This window comes from Bos grunniens, chromosome 10 (genome assembly GCF_055505025.1).
Source record: "Bos grunniens cultivar Pamir isolate PY7600 chromosome 10, Bosgru_T2T1.0, whole genome shotgun sequence".
Lineage (NCBI taxonomy): Eukaryota > Metazoa > Chordata > Mammalia > Artiodactyla > Bovidae > Bos > Bos grunniens.
This window is the reverse complement of record NC_141174.1, coordinates 101,202,807-101,217,691: the sequence shown is the minus strand read 5'-3', so window position 1 is coordinate 101,217,691 and position 14,885 is coordinate 101,202,807. Positions and strand designations below refer to the sequence as shown.

Here is a 14,885-nt window from a genome sequence, read left to right as displayed (position 1 = left end):
CAATACTAACATTTAATGTCAAACATCACAGGTTCGGTAGTTACATCGAGAGCCCTCATCAAAGTGGGGAACTAGACAGACTGTATTGGTCAAGACGGCCAAGAGCCAAAGAAATCATCACCATCTGTCACTGATTTCTATGGGCCACCTTTCCAAATTTGGATTGAATAGGGAGTTAGTTATCTATCGAAGGATCTAGATCTTTTTTCCTTTTTAAAAAAATGACTGAAAGAGGAAATGTAACTGTGAGCTGGAAGGTCATCCATGACTATAAAGAAGGATGGTGAGCAGCTCTGCGTGGTGGTTGTCAGATGTCAGTTCTCATCATCAAAGCAAAGTACCTTTGACAGTAAGAGTAGACACACCTTGATAACCTTCCTCTTTTATTTCCTTTGGCTGCAGCATGCAGAACGTCCCTGACCAGGGATAGAATCTACCCCCGCTGCACAACAGGAAGTCCTTTCTTAAAAATTTTTTTTAAAAACTGCTATCATATATCTGAGGTCTTTAGCAGAGAAGAATGGTATTTCTTTGACCTCTGAGATCCAAGGACTGGAAAGCATTACATTCAGAAAACCTGACTCTAATACAAATTTAAGAAATGTTGGATTTTATGTATTTAGCTCACAATATAACCTTGCTTTGAAAGTGAACAACCAAACCATAAATTGAGATGGAGAATACATACCAGTTACTTTCATTTTTTGCAGAGACATTCTACCTTTTAATATTTCTTCCTATCATATAAACATCTCACATTTGTCATTTTTATTGGTCCAAAGAGATGCAGCCAAAATATCAGCAACTTGCAACCTACAAGTATCAGCAGCAGAAACCAGGTTAAGGTAGTAATTAAAACTGCCCAAGCAGGCAAAATTTATTGATATTGCACTACAAAGGCTCTAAATTTAACATAATGTTTTTACAGAAAGTCAATATTTGAACAATCAACTGTAAAAATGTTTTAAAATACAAAGGAAACCTTCCATCATTCAAACTGCATTTTTTAAGATAAAAGGTTTCTCACTTCTCAACTGGTGTTATTTACATCAAAAGCTTTCAAAAGAGCACAAGTGTAAAGACAGAGGACTTAGTTCATTTTCTCAGTGGAGAGTACAGCTGGCATTTTTAGTCGATTATTAAAGTGCAGTAATCCTGCAAACATTTAAACTTCTGATTCATAAACATGAATCATTGAAAATCCTTTACTTATGATAGATATACTCAAGGTAAATGAAAATCAGTCCTTATCCTTTCACTGAAACTGAGGGGAAAAGAGGAAAACTACTATTCAGTCAGAAAGTAAGACTACATGGTGTACAACAGTGTTTTGGGGTTCCTTTTCTGCTTTTCCTAAATGTTTGACAATTAATCAAACCAAGCACCAAGAACTTCTTTACTATTAACAGAATTACTCCAATGGTTTACCTACATAGCCTGTCTAAACAGTAAAATGCTCTAGAAGCTAAAGTAATAAAAACAGTTTTAAGGTAAAAACTAAGTGTTGCATCAATTTTTTCTACAAAATTTTGTAGCTTCCAATTTGATTAACATAACTTAGTCTGCTAAAACCGACTCCCAAGGGAACTATTTGAAGACTCCATATCTTCCATGAACATTACCTAGTCTCCACAGCACCAAAGACACTTCAAATCTTGTTTTGGAACTAGATGGGGAACATGAAGAAATCAATTCTTATTCCCTTTCCCATCCAAACTAATTTTGATGGTCACTTAGTTAGTTAATACATGAACCATAATTTCATTTGATTCATCATTTTATTCTGAAAGAAGACTCTTAAATTTTCAACGACATCAACAGGTATAATTAAAAAAAACGAGTTGTGCGAATCAATACTCAGCAAACATGAATTTTTAAGTATAAGCTAATAAGCAAACTTTAAAAACAATTAGAAAAAATATCTATATTGTGTGTATATATACACACAAATATATGTATATGCAAAATAGTTCATTCTCCTTCCCTCTTACTGAAGAAAAAATATCACTGACTCAGACAACAACAGCAAACTCTGGGAGATGGTGAAGGACAAGGAAGCCTGGTGTGCTGTAGTCCATGGGGTCACAAAGAGTCAGACACGACTGAGTGACTGAACAACAATGTCTATAAAACGAGAGTCAAGGTTAGCCGTCTCCCGTCCTAAATTTGAAATAAAATGAACAAAAAAGTGAAAGAATCAGTTCTTTGGGCTCTTGCATTTGAAATTAAAAGGTAAGATCCAAACACAAACCTAAAATGACCAGTAGAGACAGCAGTGCCCTAGGACAGTAGCAAAATGCACAAAGAAACTCTGCAGATATGTTTTTGTGCTTTTGTATCAGTGCATATCGTATGTGTAAGACATGAAGAGTACAAGTCCACTGCTAATCATCTGCTGCAAAGGTATCAAAAGCATCGAACTAACCAAACTGCTGAGGAGTAGTTACTACCTTTCTCAATTTCAGTAACAACGGATTGTGCTTTCATTTCCTATCATCCAGTCTATTCCTAAATATCACAAAAAACATATTAAGCAATCATTTTACAAAGATCTAGCTAATCCCGTCAAGTGTGAGAAATGACTAACCATGAAGATTTGTGCCCCACATGTTCCACACCATAGCTATAGATTGTTTTAGAACGTCAGATTCAATGAATTATAAGCACATTACATGAAAAGGTTACATCTTACCTCAAAAAGCCCACAACTTAAGAATGTTAACTAAGACCAAAGACCAGAACACTGCTTGCTCAGTTTGCCCTAGAACTACACAGAAGTTTCCTTTGTTCCCAAACCAATTTAACAGCTATGAAACTAAAATAAACAAGCCAAGGTGTCCACAGCCCCTCCTAACTGCTCATGGCCCAAGGGTCAAAGTTAAGATACAATTATTACCTATAAATTCCCACAGTGGCAGACTGATGATAGAGATGCATCACAAAGAAAAAAAAAATTGTTACAGAAAGAAAAAAAACTGACACAAAGGGACAGACTCAATGGCCTCTTTAAGGACTCAGGAACAACAGGTCTTCAAAGAACACTCACCAGATAGAGGCCAATCACCGCAAGAACACCCAAACACCAAACAAGCAGCCAGTGAATGTTCAGAGCCGCCTTCTTCCACGGGACGAATGGATCAGAGGCTAACACAAGGGTCCACATGAAACAAAACACACAGGCACCTGCCCTCTGCATCCCATCCCTCTCCCCAGAAGACACCTGCCCAGCGACTACAAAGCCAACATGAGCACCCTGTTAAGGCCGATTCCTCTCAGACTGTGCCGCCAAGCTGCCACCCTAACTCGGCCACCCCCACTGCTAACCACAGGAGACCCAAGACAAGTGTGATTTCTTTGCCAGTGATTTCCTAAGGAACCCAGATTAAAGGGTCAGTTATGAACATGTTTCTCAAGATAAAAACTTGAATACTTCATCAGTTTTTCGTTTACACTTCTCTGTACTTTTATGATAAAGTCTGAGCAACAAAACTGATGGAAGCCAGCCCTTCACGTCCACTCCCAGGCAGGGGAGGTAGCTGTACTCTGCTCCCTGGCTACAGACCACCATTTCAGTAACAAACACTGTCACGGGAACCTAGGTGGGAAGGACCCCCGTCTGGGACAAGCATACTTTCTGTCCCGTGGGTCACCGTGAGCAGCGACTGTGGCACGCGGCCAAGGGTGGCTGGGCGTGCTCCAGGCTGTGTCCCTGGAAGAAAGCAGTGCGTCAGCACTGCAGTGCGGCTGGAGTCCCAAAGCAGCGCCAGCAGGGGAAGGACCAGAGTCTCAAACACTGACTATGAAAGTGAGAAAAATCACTGCAGATTTTCTGGACCCCGTGGCAACCATACTTAGAAAAAAATTAAACCCCGAGCCAGAAAATGCTTGGTAATGGCCACACATGAGACTCTGCTTGGGCTAGGCAATGGTCACATTTCCAGCCTCATGCATCATACAGCACTTGAGAATTGATTTTATCTTCTAAAATCTCTGCCTTCTGTTTTCCTTGCCTAGTAACTATAGCTATCTTCTTCCTTCAGGGCACTTTTTACCCTATAATAATAAACCTATCATATTTTTTGAAACTGATATCCAGAACTTGCTTCAAAAGCACGAGACAGAGCTGTACTGTCCATTTGTGATCTGCCTTCTTCAAGACAGAGGTGCACAAACTTCAAAAACAACTCAATTCTAAGAAGAAAAAGATGCTCAGAAAGCCCATCATGATCTCATTTTTACAATTTTTAGCAACTGTACAAACTGATTTTACAGTCTAGTACAAAATGAGGAACTCAAGGCTTCACCAGACTACCAAGAATAAAGTTTAACAAAACTTACTTTACTAACACCCATTTACCTAGAGACAGCTACTTAAAACATAAAGTAGATTGATACCTTCAGACAGAATGAGTTTGTCTTGTTTATCTTTAATATTACAGGAATACATGCAAGCCCCTTCCCCAGGCTAGAAAATACCTAATTCAATATTGCTAGGTAACACCTAATTTTTCTTCAATCAAAAAATGTTAATGAATCTGACCTTTTAACTATGATTAATATGCAAAGAAAATACTGTACTGCCTCAGAGAATACAAAGACACAATAGATGTCAATCAAAACAAAAATCTCTGAGCACGCAGCTCAGAGGGCCACTGGTACAAAAATAAAGATAAAAAGCCAAGAGATATTATCAGAGTAAGAAAAATAACTCTGCAAAAAGTCTAATTTTTTAACTGACTTTGCTCCTTACTGTTCAAGTTAACTGTTGGAAACAAACAAACAAAAAAAAATAGCAAGGGAAAAGGTAATGAAATGTTAATTTTTTTTATGCATACATGCACTCAGACCTGAAATTTTCTAAGACTACCACAATGTATTAAGTTTTATAGAAGAATTTAATCCTCCTTGTGGAAGGATGCCATTCACTTAGACTTGAGAAGTATTTTTATATTAACACACAAATCACTAAAGATTTAAAAGACAATACCAACCCAATCTCATAGCATAAAATTAATATTGCTATACATCTTCATTTGTACTTACTAATTGATACTTAATGGAAAATACTCCAAGTTCAAAGCAGCGAGCAGTGACCACCATTCCTTTACAGCATAGGAAACTCACCTTTTCATAACCATGAAAATCCAACTTCACTTTCAAACATCTTCAACCAAATTTTACCCATGCTACAAAAGCTCTAGTAGGTTCTCAGATGTCTCCAAATGCTCATGTCTCAGGAGACCACCACTTTGAAATAAAACCATTCATTTGCTAGTTCTGAACAAAAACATGTGAAAGCATATAAAACCATACCCCTATCTTCTAGATTATAATGGTTAAGTACAAAAACAATTTATTGAACATCTTACAAATCATTACAGTTATACATAAAAGCACCTAGGAAATTTAAAAAAAAATAAAAAGATTCACAGTACACTGAACCTTGGAACTAAGAATACTGAAAAAATGGATTCAAAAGACCTATTTCTCTCAAAGACATAATCTGTAATTGAAGCCAACACAACTGCTATTCTCATCTAGCTTCTTAAAATGCAGCACACAGAAGTAAAGTATTGCATATTCAGCACACTCCCTTATCACTTGATTTCTTCAAACCATGCTAAATTTTCTCAATCAAGAAATCTAGTTCTGTGCTAAGCATGGCCCTTTTCAAGGTAACCTGAACACTGAGAATCTAACACACAGGTTCGAGGGAAGAAGTATAGCAGATGTACATAAAATAGGTACATCCAACTTATACATTTTCTGCATAGTTAAGTCACATCACACACATAAATTTTAACTCATCTTTTAACATTTTTTAAATCTCAAACTGTTAAGAGAGCTAAAAGCCTTAATACCAAAATTACCATCCCAACAATACCCTTATTTTGTCCCACCCACAGTGCATTAAGTGAAGCAGCCCAATAGCAATATTTAACCAGTCAAACTACCATAATTGAAAAGAGATAATCTGTTGGTTCTTGAAAAGGCTCAACGCCGTCAGAGGCCGTATTTCTAGTAACTAATCTCTTCTGCTTTAGTGTCGAGAGCTGAAAATTTCAACTCAAGGCACCAGAAAGACTGACCAAAGCACTCACTTAAACAGAAAAAAACACATTCAAAATCATGAAAAATTAAATGGTTTCCAGACGGCAATAAATGAGTGAAAACGACTCACCTGCCAGACAAACTAAGTTTTCACTCCATTAAGAACAGAAACCTGGAATGCTGGGACCAACTATAAATATGGCTCAAGGAGACCCAAGCAAAGCTGCTGTCCTCTTAGAAAGAACAGTGAAGAGCTTCCAAAGCAATCTTACAATGCATTTTTAAAAGGTCACAGAAGGATTCACCAATTTGTCACATTAAAAGATGCAGGACAGTGGATAACCTAATTCTAACACACTGCTATAACTGAATTATCCTGCTTAGCACCAAGGGGGTGACACTTTTATTAATAAATAGACTTTCTCCTTTAAAATCAAGCCATTGAAAATCTAAAGCAAAGAAATACCAAGTGAACTCCTTACAATAGCACTTCTTTTCAAAGTCCCACAGGGTTAAATAGAAACCCTATTAAATAGACTATCTATACAGAATCAAGATTTCCACAATAAAATTTACAAGCAGAGATATATTTTGTGGATACCACATGTAAAATAGATTTTTAAAACCCATATGACAGACGCGTACACACGCATATGCTAACACTCTCCCCCCACCCCCAAAGAAACCCCTTCAATGAGGTCAGAAGCAGCCCAAACACTAAAGCCCCCTTAAAGCCCTGGTGATTGTCCATAGCTTTACATAGCTAAACTCCTTCTCTAAACGGGCACTGCCATCCTTATTTGGATTTAAGAATCCTAAAGGAGCAAAATACATTCCTACGAGTGAATTACTCATGTTGCTTCCATGTTCTGCTCCTCCCCTAGTGAGATGCTGTATCAGTAAGTACTTGGGTAAACTGCACACCCTTCCCTTTTCACTCCATCGTCCAGAGGCTTCAATATGCTACTAAGTGTGTCAGTCTCTGCTACTGCTGCAAATGGGGACCTAATATAGATAGCATCAGTTTCCAGAGATCAACACTGACATGCAACGTGAAACCTAGTAATGTCAGTATTCCATACATATTTACACAGCTGTAACACAGAATCAAGATGCACGAGAACAAAATCATACGATCACCAGGGGCTGGCGGTGGGCTGCTGCAGTTGTGACAGCACAGTCTCGGGGTCCTGGCCCTGTGCTCTCCCCCGCTGTCTCCCCACAACCTCCCAGGCCCACTGAGAGTACACGGTGCAACTGGAAACTGGAGCCACAGCTCTCTACTACCAGCTCAAGCCCCTCTCCAGGCTGAGGGCTTTGTCCTTTAACGACGTGCCATGGGTTCATTTTGAACATGAACATTATATAGCAGATTCTGACTCTAAGTAATACCTTTCAACAAAACTCCTAGCAAGGAGGGTAAGAGAACCTAAGCAGTTAGAAGCAGAGAAATGTGCAAAATGCCACTAGAGCAGATGACCTGCAATCTTGACTTCTGTGACATTTTGGGTCTTGTATTCATTTAATAATTGTGTATTTTAAGTTTCTTTTAAAATTTTCAGTATAAGGAAACTAGTATTACAATCACTGTAGTGGGAAGATGGTGCATTCCCATTAACCTGGCTACTTAATGATGACTCAAACACTATTTCTGTGACCAGAATACAAGATAAAACCACAATCACAGAAAAAAATGCCCTCATAAAAAGCAACTTAAATTCATTAGCCAAACACTGAAAAGGTACATGTGTATAAAAAAGTTATAACCACATTTACAGTGCAAATTCATGTTTCTTTCCACTCTCTCTTCTGCACAGAGAACATCTCTTCAGAAACATCATCGTCTCCCTGCATTTCTTTAAAACACCTGAGAAAGGTAAGGCTCAAAGAGACACCCACTCAAATGCAACAAGTCTCTGATTTGGGGACTTCCACATTTGCTGCTATCAAAGGTCCAAGATTTTCATTATAGCATTATGGTCAAACTTGAAACTCAAAAAAGCTCGGGATGAAAAGGGCAACTTGCAGTGTCCATTACATGCCACAGCCTGGCCCTCGGCATGTTCAAGCAACTGGTCTTCACTGGAGTAAGGCGAGTCATACACAGCATCTGCTTAGAAAGCAAAACAAATAAGCTCAGTTAAGAAATCAAATCCTGCCCTTCACCTTTTGTTATGAAGGAATTCACATGCAGTATATATTCGCCTGCCCACACCCTAAATCTAACCTACAGAGAACCACCAAAATATTTTCCTTTCCCTAAACTGATATTCAAAGTGAATTTCCAATCTATTCTTATTCCACATAAACATTCAACATCTTAATCTGTCTTTAAGTTCCTTAATATTCACCTGCTTTCAAAAATGGGCGTAACTTTATTCACCACCTATATTTTGTCAACATGGGAGCTTCTTGACAGAGATCAAAATGTAAACATTATACAGATTATAATTACAATATAAGATTTATACAGATTCCAATTCTAGAAAAATAAAGCTGAAGGTTACCACATCTTCAGAGAATAAATCAACCTAAAGAAAAATCCAGATTTTCAAACTCACTGTGCAACAAAACTCCAACTTATCAGGGCTTGCCACCCCTACCCGCCCCCACCCCGACCCTGACCCCCGTAGAAGAGGACCCTGATGAGCAAAGCAGGGTTTGGAATAGACACCAAAAGGTTGAGGTAGAAATAAAGTCTGATGTGAGGTTTCCTAAGACAATAACTCCTTTTATACTTCTCAAGACAACTCAAAATTTTTGTATCATGCCCAACTGAGTTGGGTACACATTATAGTGTGCCTTCTTTAATGTTCCTAAACATATGGCTTTTTAAAGATTTTGTGAAATAATTGGTTTCTGAAGTTATATTAATTCAACTATCAGCCTATCATGTCCATACCACCTATGGTGGCCAGAGAAGTCCTACTAAGAGGACAACCAATTAATTTCCCAAAACAGGGTTAAAGCATCTCATTTTTAAGTAGCTTCCATCTTGCTTAAATCATAAACAGTAATGCAAGGAAGAGAGTATGATTATAAGGCTTCTCAATTATTAAAGAGCTTTCTAGATGAAACCCTTAAATCTAGATGGTAAATAAATGCTTATCTACTGCATGAGGAATTTCATACCACACAAAATAGCGCCTAAGAAAAAAATAGTCTACTGTACTTCCGAATGACACCTATGAAATCAGAATTTACAAAGAGCTTTCTACATTCCTCACTGTTACTTTTCAAATCAAATCACACACCTCCTTTTCATAACTGAGGATGGAGAAGAGCCAAATGTCATCTTAGTGAAGACTATCCTTGGCACCACCGTAACACGTGGGTCATTACCTCCAACGAGGGGGAAACCGTTCCCTTCTGAAGTGAGCTCTCCCCTCACATACGTGTGAGGGTGAGGTCTCCTCACTATTACTTGGGTCTACTCACCGTCTAACCATTGAGCAACTATTTATTTATTTACAATATTCACACACAGCATCAACGCCTGACATTCACTACAGTAACAGTATACTGAAAGGGCAAATAATTTCATCTTGATCATTTAAATAAATTTACTTTTATTTTTAGCCAGTTTCCCATTTAGAGAACTTGACCACATATATGAACTCTCTATAGATCATGTGCAACTCTTTCAGCTTATCTATCACAGTTCATCACACACTACTTAAATCAAGTTAACTTCAAAACCAGGCTGAATCCCAACTGGAAGAAATTTAAAAAACAAAATGACTTGCCTGTTTCAAAAGTATCCTGAAGTTTTCGTGGATGAAGTTTTTTTTCACATTTCTATTAAAAAACACAAACATACAACATACCATATCCAGTTATTTCACTTATTGTTGATATAAATAAGGAGATACATTATCAAATTTCTCAGGAAGAAAATTAAATCAGGAATATAATCACCATCCCCACTCGGCATTGGCATTTTTAAGTAATTTTTTTTAAGCCTAAAACTGTTTTTAGTTCTTGATTATATGTACAATATAGAAACACCAGGGAAAAAAAGAAAATTATTTATTAAATTTCTCAACTTGGAGATCATTATTATTAACATTACAGTACATCTTTCCAGCTTTTTTTCTACGAAGATATGTGTGAATGTACTTTCATATAATTATGTAACAGAATTATCCAGTATATGCTATTCTGTAACTCCCTTTTTAAATGTAATACACTATGAACACACCCCTTTTTCTATAAACACAAATCAAAAAATTAATAAAAATCTACACCAACACTTTTAATGACTACATGGTAGTCTCTGGCACATATCTATGATATTACAGTTAATAGCTTCTTAGATATTTAGATTGTTCCCAGGGACGGGGAAGCCTGGTGGGCTGCTGTCTATGGGGTCATCCAGAGTCGGACACAACTGAAGCGACTTAGCAGCAGCAGCAGCAGCAGCGGCGGCATGTTTTCATAATGTAGAACAATGGGGTGAACACTCTTATCTTCTATGGAAACGTGGTAAGGAAGTCACACTTTCAATACCGCCAAACTACTCTCTAGAACGTTGTACCGATTATTAACTTTTGAGTGTTCTCAATATATTCAGCAATACATAACTGGATATCTTTTCATCTTTGCCAATCTAATGGGGAAACATGGCATCCCATTTTAATTCACTTTCTTGAACTGCATATTTATATGTTAATCAATCACTTTTAGCTTTCCCTTTTAAGTTGTTCATATACTTGTCCTCATCATTAACTTTAAGAACTTTTTAAAAACTTATTCAAGTTCTTCCAGACAAATGTGAGTCATTTGTGAAGTTCCCCCAAAAAAATCCAAAAGGATTTTGATTGGTACTGAATTAAATCTATATATTAATTTGAGGAGAATTAACATTTATACAATACTATCATTTTAATCTGTCCAGCTTTTGTTAGGGACAGATGTTGAATTAGATTAAAAGCTTTCTGACCATCTATTAAGACTCTCTTCTTTGTTCTTGTCACTATTTCTACTGGAGTGGAGTGCAATAATAGAGAGCAAGTAGTCCAACATTAAACCTTTAATTTGTGCTTGCTTGTGGAGTCAAAACACTTCAGGTTAAGTAAACGGCACCCAAGAATTCAGGGAAAATACTCTTGTTAAATATCTGAAATTACTATTATTACACACTGTTAAAGAAGGAAAAACAGGTGAAGCTACAACATAAAAAAATTCAACATAGAAATACCAGGACTTATGGAAAAGATAAGCAAGGAAGCTTATTAGTTATGAATTACTTTCTGGAACACAGACTAAAAGAATGGAAATAAATGTCTTAAAACGCTCACAGGTATCTGTCCTTCAGCCTAGTCTAATGACTATGGCATTGGCTGTGAGTGTTTTGTTTTCATTTTCTGAATTCTATCAATTTGAAGAAAAATAAAATACACTGTGAGGCTATTCCAAACTTTTAACTTCATTAAAATAATACAGACACTATTTAGAAAAATAGAATACCTAGGACTTATCTAGGAGAGTTGACTAACACTGTTTCCAAAGTATTAAAGTAAGTCTAAATACCCACATATCGATAATTAATAAGAATCTACAGAACAGCACAGGGAACTCTCCTCAGTGCTCTGTAATGACCTATACAGAAACAGAACCTAGAGTGGATATATGTATAAACTGATCCACTTTTTCACTTGAAACTAACACAACTTTGTAAATCAACTGTACTCCAATAAAAATTAATGTTAAAAATCATAAACAAACAGATAAACAAATTCCCACATAAAAAAGATCAGATGCACAACTGAATCAAAACGACAAATCTATAATCGAGAGTAGGCAGAGATTTCTTAGTGGTGAACAGCACACACACACAGATTCATAAAAATCCTGTCAATAAAGCAATTCAAAATGCCTTGACAATGCCCTTGCCTCATCCTAAAAAGCATGAACTGCCTCAGCATGATGTTAACTCTTACCACCAAGGGATTCTGTTGCTTGGCTGGCTGGCTGTGGACCCCATTTGGTTTTTTCTTTGGATTAGGTGAATCTTGATACTGTTTTCTGCCATTTCCCCTTATACTTTGATTCTGTTTTTCCAATAAGAAATAAAATGTAAACATACAGCACAATGTAACAGGATAAAACAATATACCCCATGATACATTTAGCTGGTTCGATCAGAGTTCAGCAAAGCCCCCCAAAATCTTCCTAAAACACTGAAGAACCACTATCAACATCTTTCATTATAGAGAGCTTCACAGAGCAAGAATCCTCCAAAGATACAAAATAAAATAGCAAATACAACGTTCCCTAGAAACAACTTTGAAAACCTTATGACTATCAATAGAGGACACTGAGGCACGTTGACTTCAGTCCTTAGATCAGGAAACAAGCACCAGATGTGATCACTGTTACCCTAAAACCTGCTTTAAACTATTAATAAAAGGGAATTTTTAATAATCTTTTTATATAAAATAATAAATAAGACTGGTTTGGCTCAGATGGTAAAGAATCTGCTTGCAATGTGGGAGACCTGGGTTCAATCCCTGGGTTGGGAAGATTGCTTGGAGAAGGGAACAGCTACCCACTCCAGGATTCTGGCCTGGAAAATCCCCATGGACAGTCCATGGGGTCACAAAGAGTTGGACATGACTGAGAATTTCACTTTCACTTTTAATCCCTAAATTCAGACCTAAAACCTAAACATGCAGTAGTCGACATCTTGCTATTATATTGCTTAAACATGAGTTAGATTAAGTTTAACTTAAAACAGTTTTTAAACATTAATTTGGCCTTAAAGGTCTTAAGAACAGTTATTTAAGAGAACTAGCTAAAACAGTGCAAAGAACAATTTTATTATTATTTTACAATAAATACACTTGTGTACATCCTATCTACCTACAGAAAAAATTTACTTCTTAAAATAGCTTGAAAACAGTAACTTAAAGAAAGGAAGGGAAATAGCTTTCAGAAGCTCATGTTAGCACATACCTTTAACTCCATTTCATTTTATTCTTTTCGATATTTACTTTTTTACTGTGTACCATATACATAAAACTTACCACCTGAACCACTTGTAAATGGGCAGCTCAGTGGCGGTAAGTGCAGCCACAAAGCTGTGCAACCACCACCAGTATCCATCCAGAACTTTTCCATCACTGAAGCAGAGACTTTGTCTATTAAATACTTCTGTTTTTTCCTGTCTCTCAGCTCTGATAATCTCATATTAATTAGTGGAATCATATAGCATTTGTCCTTTTGTGTGTGAGGTTCATCCATGTTGTAGCACGTATGTATAATTTCATTCCTTTTAAAGGCCAAATAATATTCACTGTATGTTTACTTTGTTTATCGAGTAACCTTTTGACACACATGTAGGTTGTCTCCACCTTCCGGCTATCATGAACAACACTACTATGAACACTGCTAAGTTATCTCTGAGTCCCTGCTTTCAATTCTTTTGAATATGAACCGCGGAGTGGAACCACTGGGTCACATGGTAATTCTATGTGTACCTTTCTGAGGAACCACCAAGCTGTCCCATGGCAGCTGTACCATTTTACATTCCCACCTGCAATACACAAGGGTTCCAACTTTTTTACATTCTTGTCAACTCATTATTTTCCATTTTTTACTACATTTTTATTACTTCTCAACTGAGCATCTTTTCATGTGCTTACTGACCATGTAAATGTCTTCTTTCAATAAATGTCTATTCAAGTTGTTGTGTACTCATTTTTGTTTAACTGTTTCTTCTTTGCTGTTGTTGAGCTATAGGAGGTCTCCATATATCCTGGATATAAACCCAGTAGATATGTGATTTGCAAACTCTCCCATTTCATGGGTGTTTTTTCTCTTTTGACAGTGACCATTCAAGCACAGAAAGTTTTAAATTCTGATGAACCCAGTATATTTGTAAAAGAAGAAAAGTAAAGACTGGTACCCAAATAGATGGTTAAAATAACAGACAGGTAATACCAAAGATCAGTAAGGATATGGAACAAATGGAACTCTCAAATATTTTGCAGGGGATACAAATTATTTAGAACATTTTTTGCAGTATATACTTAAGAACTTAGGCATATCCACTGCTCCAACAATTCTATATACTCAAAAGAACTGTATATGTTCATCAAAATACATGTACAGAAATATTCCTAGCAGTATGATTTGTAAAAGCCCCCAAGTGGAAACAACAAACACGTCCACTAAGAGTAAAATGGATAAACAAACTATGATATAATCATACACTGAAGAACAACACGGTATGAACCTTTCACTGGTAGCACATTTACCAAAATCAGATGTTATTGATAATTCATATTCCTTACTACATTGGATTAATACCAAAGCTGTAAAGGTTAGGAGTCTCATCCCAGCTTCAAATCACAAATCAGGAAGACAGGCGCCTTGGATGAACGACTAAGAGCTCTACAACTGTTAATCTGCAAGGCCTCAACTCAGATGCATTTCTAAGTCAAAGGATCTTAAGTTATGAAAATCTTTAAATGTACTATCACTCACCTTTGCTTTTAAAAGATCAGACACTTCAGCGTGATGATTACTGTATGGTTTATGCTGCAGTGGTTGCCGGTGCTTTACCCACTGGTCACCAGGAGAACCTTCAGGAAATAACTGCTGGCTGTGGCGGAACTTGGTTCGACTACAACAAGATTTTAAAATAAAAATAAAATCAGAAAATTTTTACTGATACTTCTTCCCAAACCTTGAGAGTTTATCTAACGGACTATAAATGTTACTTTATTCACTATCTGTCTCCCCTCATTGGAGTTTAAATTCCACAAGGGCAGAGGATTCATGTCGACTTTGTCTACTGCTTTACTGCCAGAACCCAGAAGAATGCCTAT

The 14,885-nt window shown here is 36.9% G+C and overlaps 1 protein-coding gene across 2 annotated transcripts in view; it reads right to left on the bottom strand.

Annotated features, from left to right (window-relative positions):
• Positions 1–840: 840 nt before the first annotated feature.
• Positions 841–14,885, bottom strand: part of DCP2 (decapping mRNA 2) — a 54,918-nt gene continuing 40,873 nt past the window's right edge. For both annotated transcript variants that reach the window (XM_086323347.1, XM_086323348.1), the window contains 4 exons: positions 14,542–14,680; positions 11,994–12,104; positions 9,798–9,849; positions 841–8,161 (listed from right to left, as the gene is read on the bottom strand). In XM_086323347.1, coding sequence (XP_086179473.1) covers positions 7,998–8,161; positions 9,798–9,849; positions 11,994–12,104; positions 14,542–14,680 — 466 coding nt within the window. In that variant the 3' untranslated portion in view covers positions 841–7,997. The remainder of the gene's footprint in view (positions 8,162–9,797; positions 9,850–11,993; positions 12,105–14,541; positions 14,681–14,885) is intronic.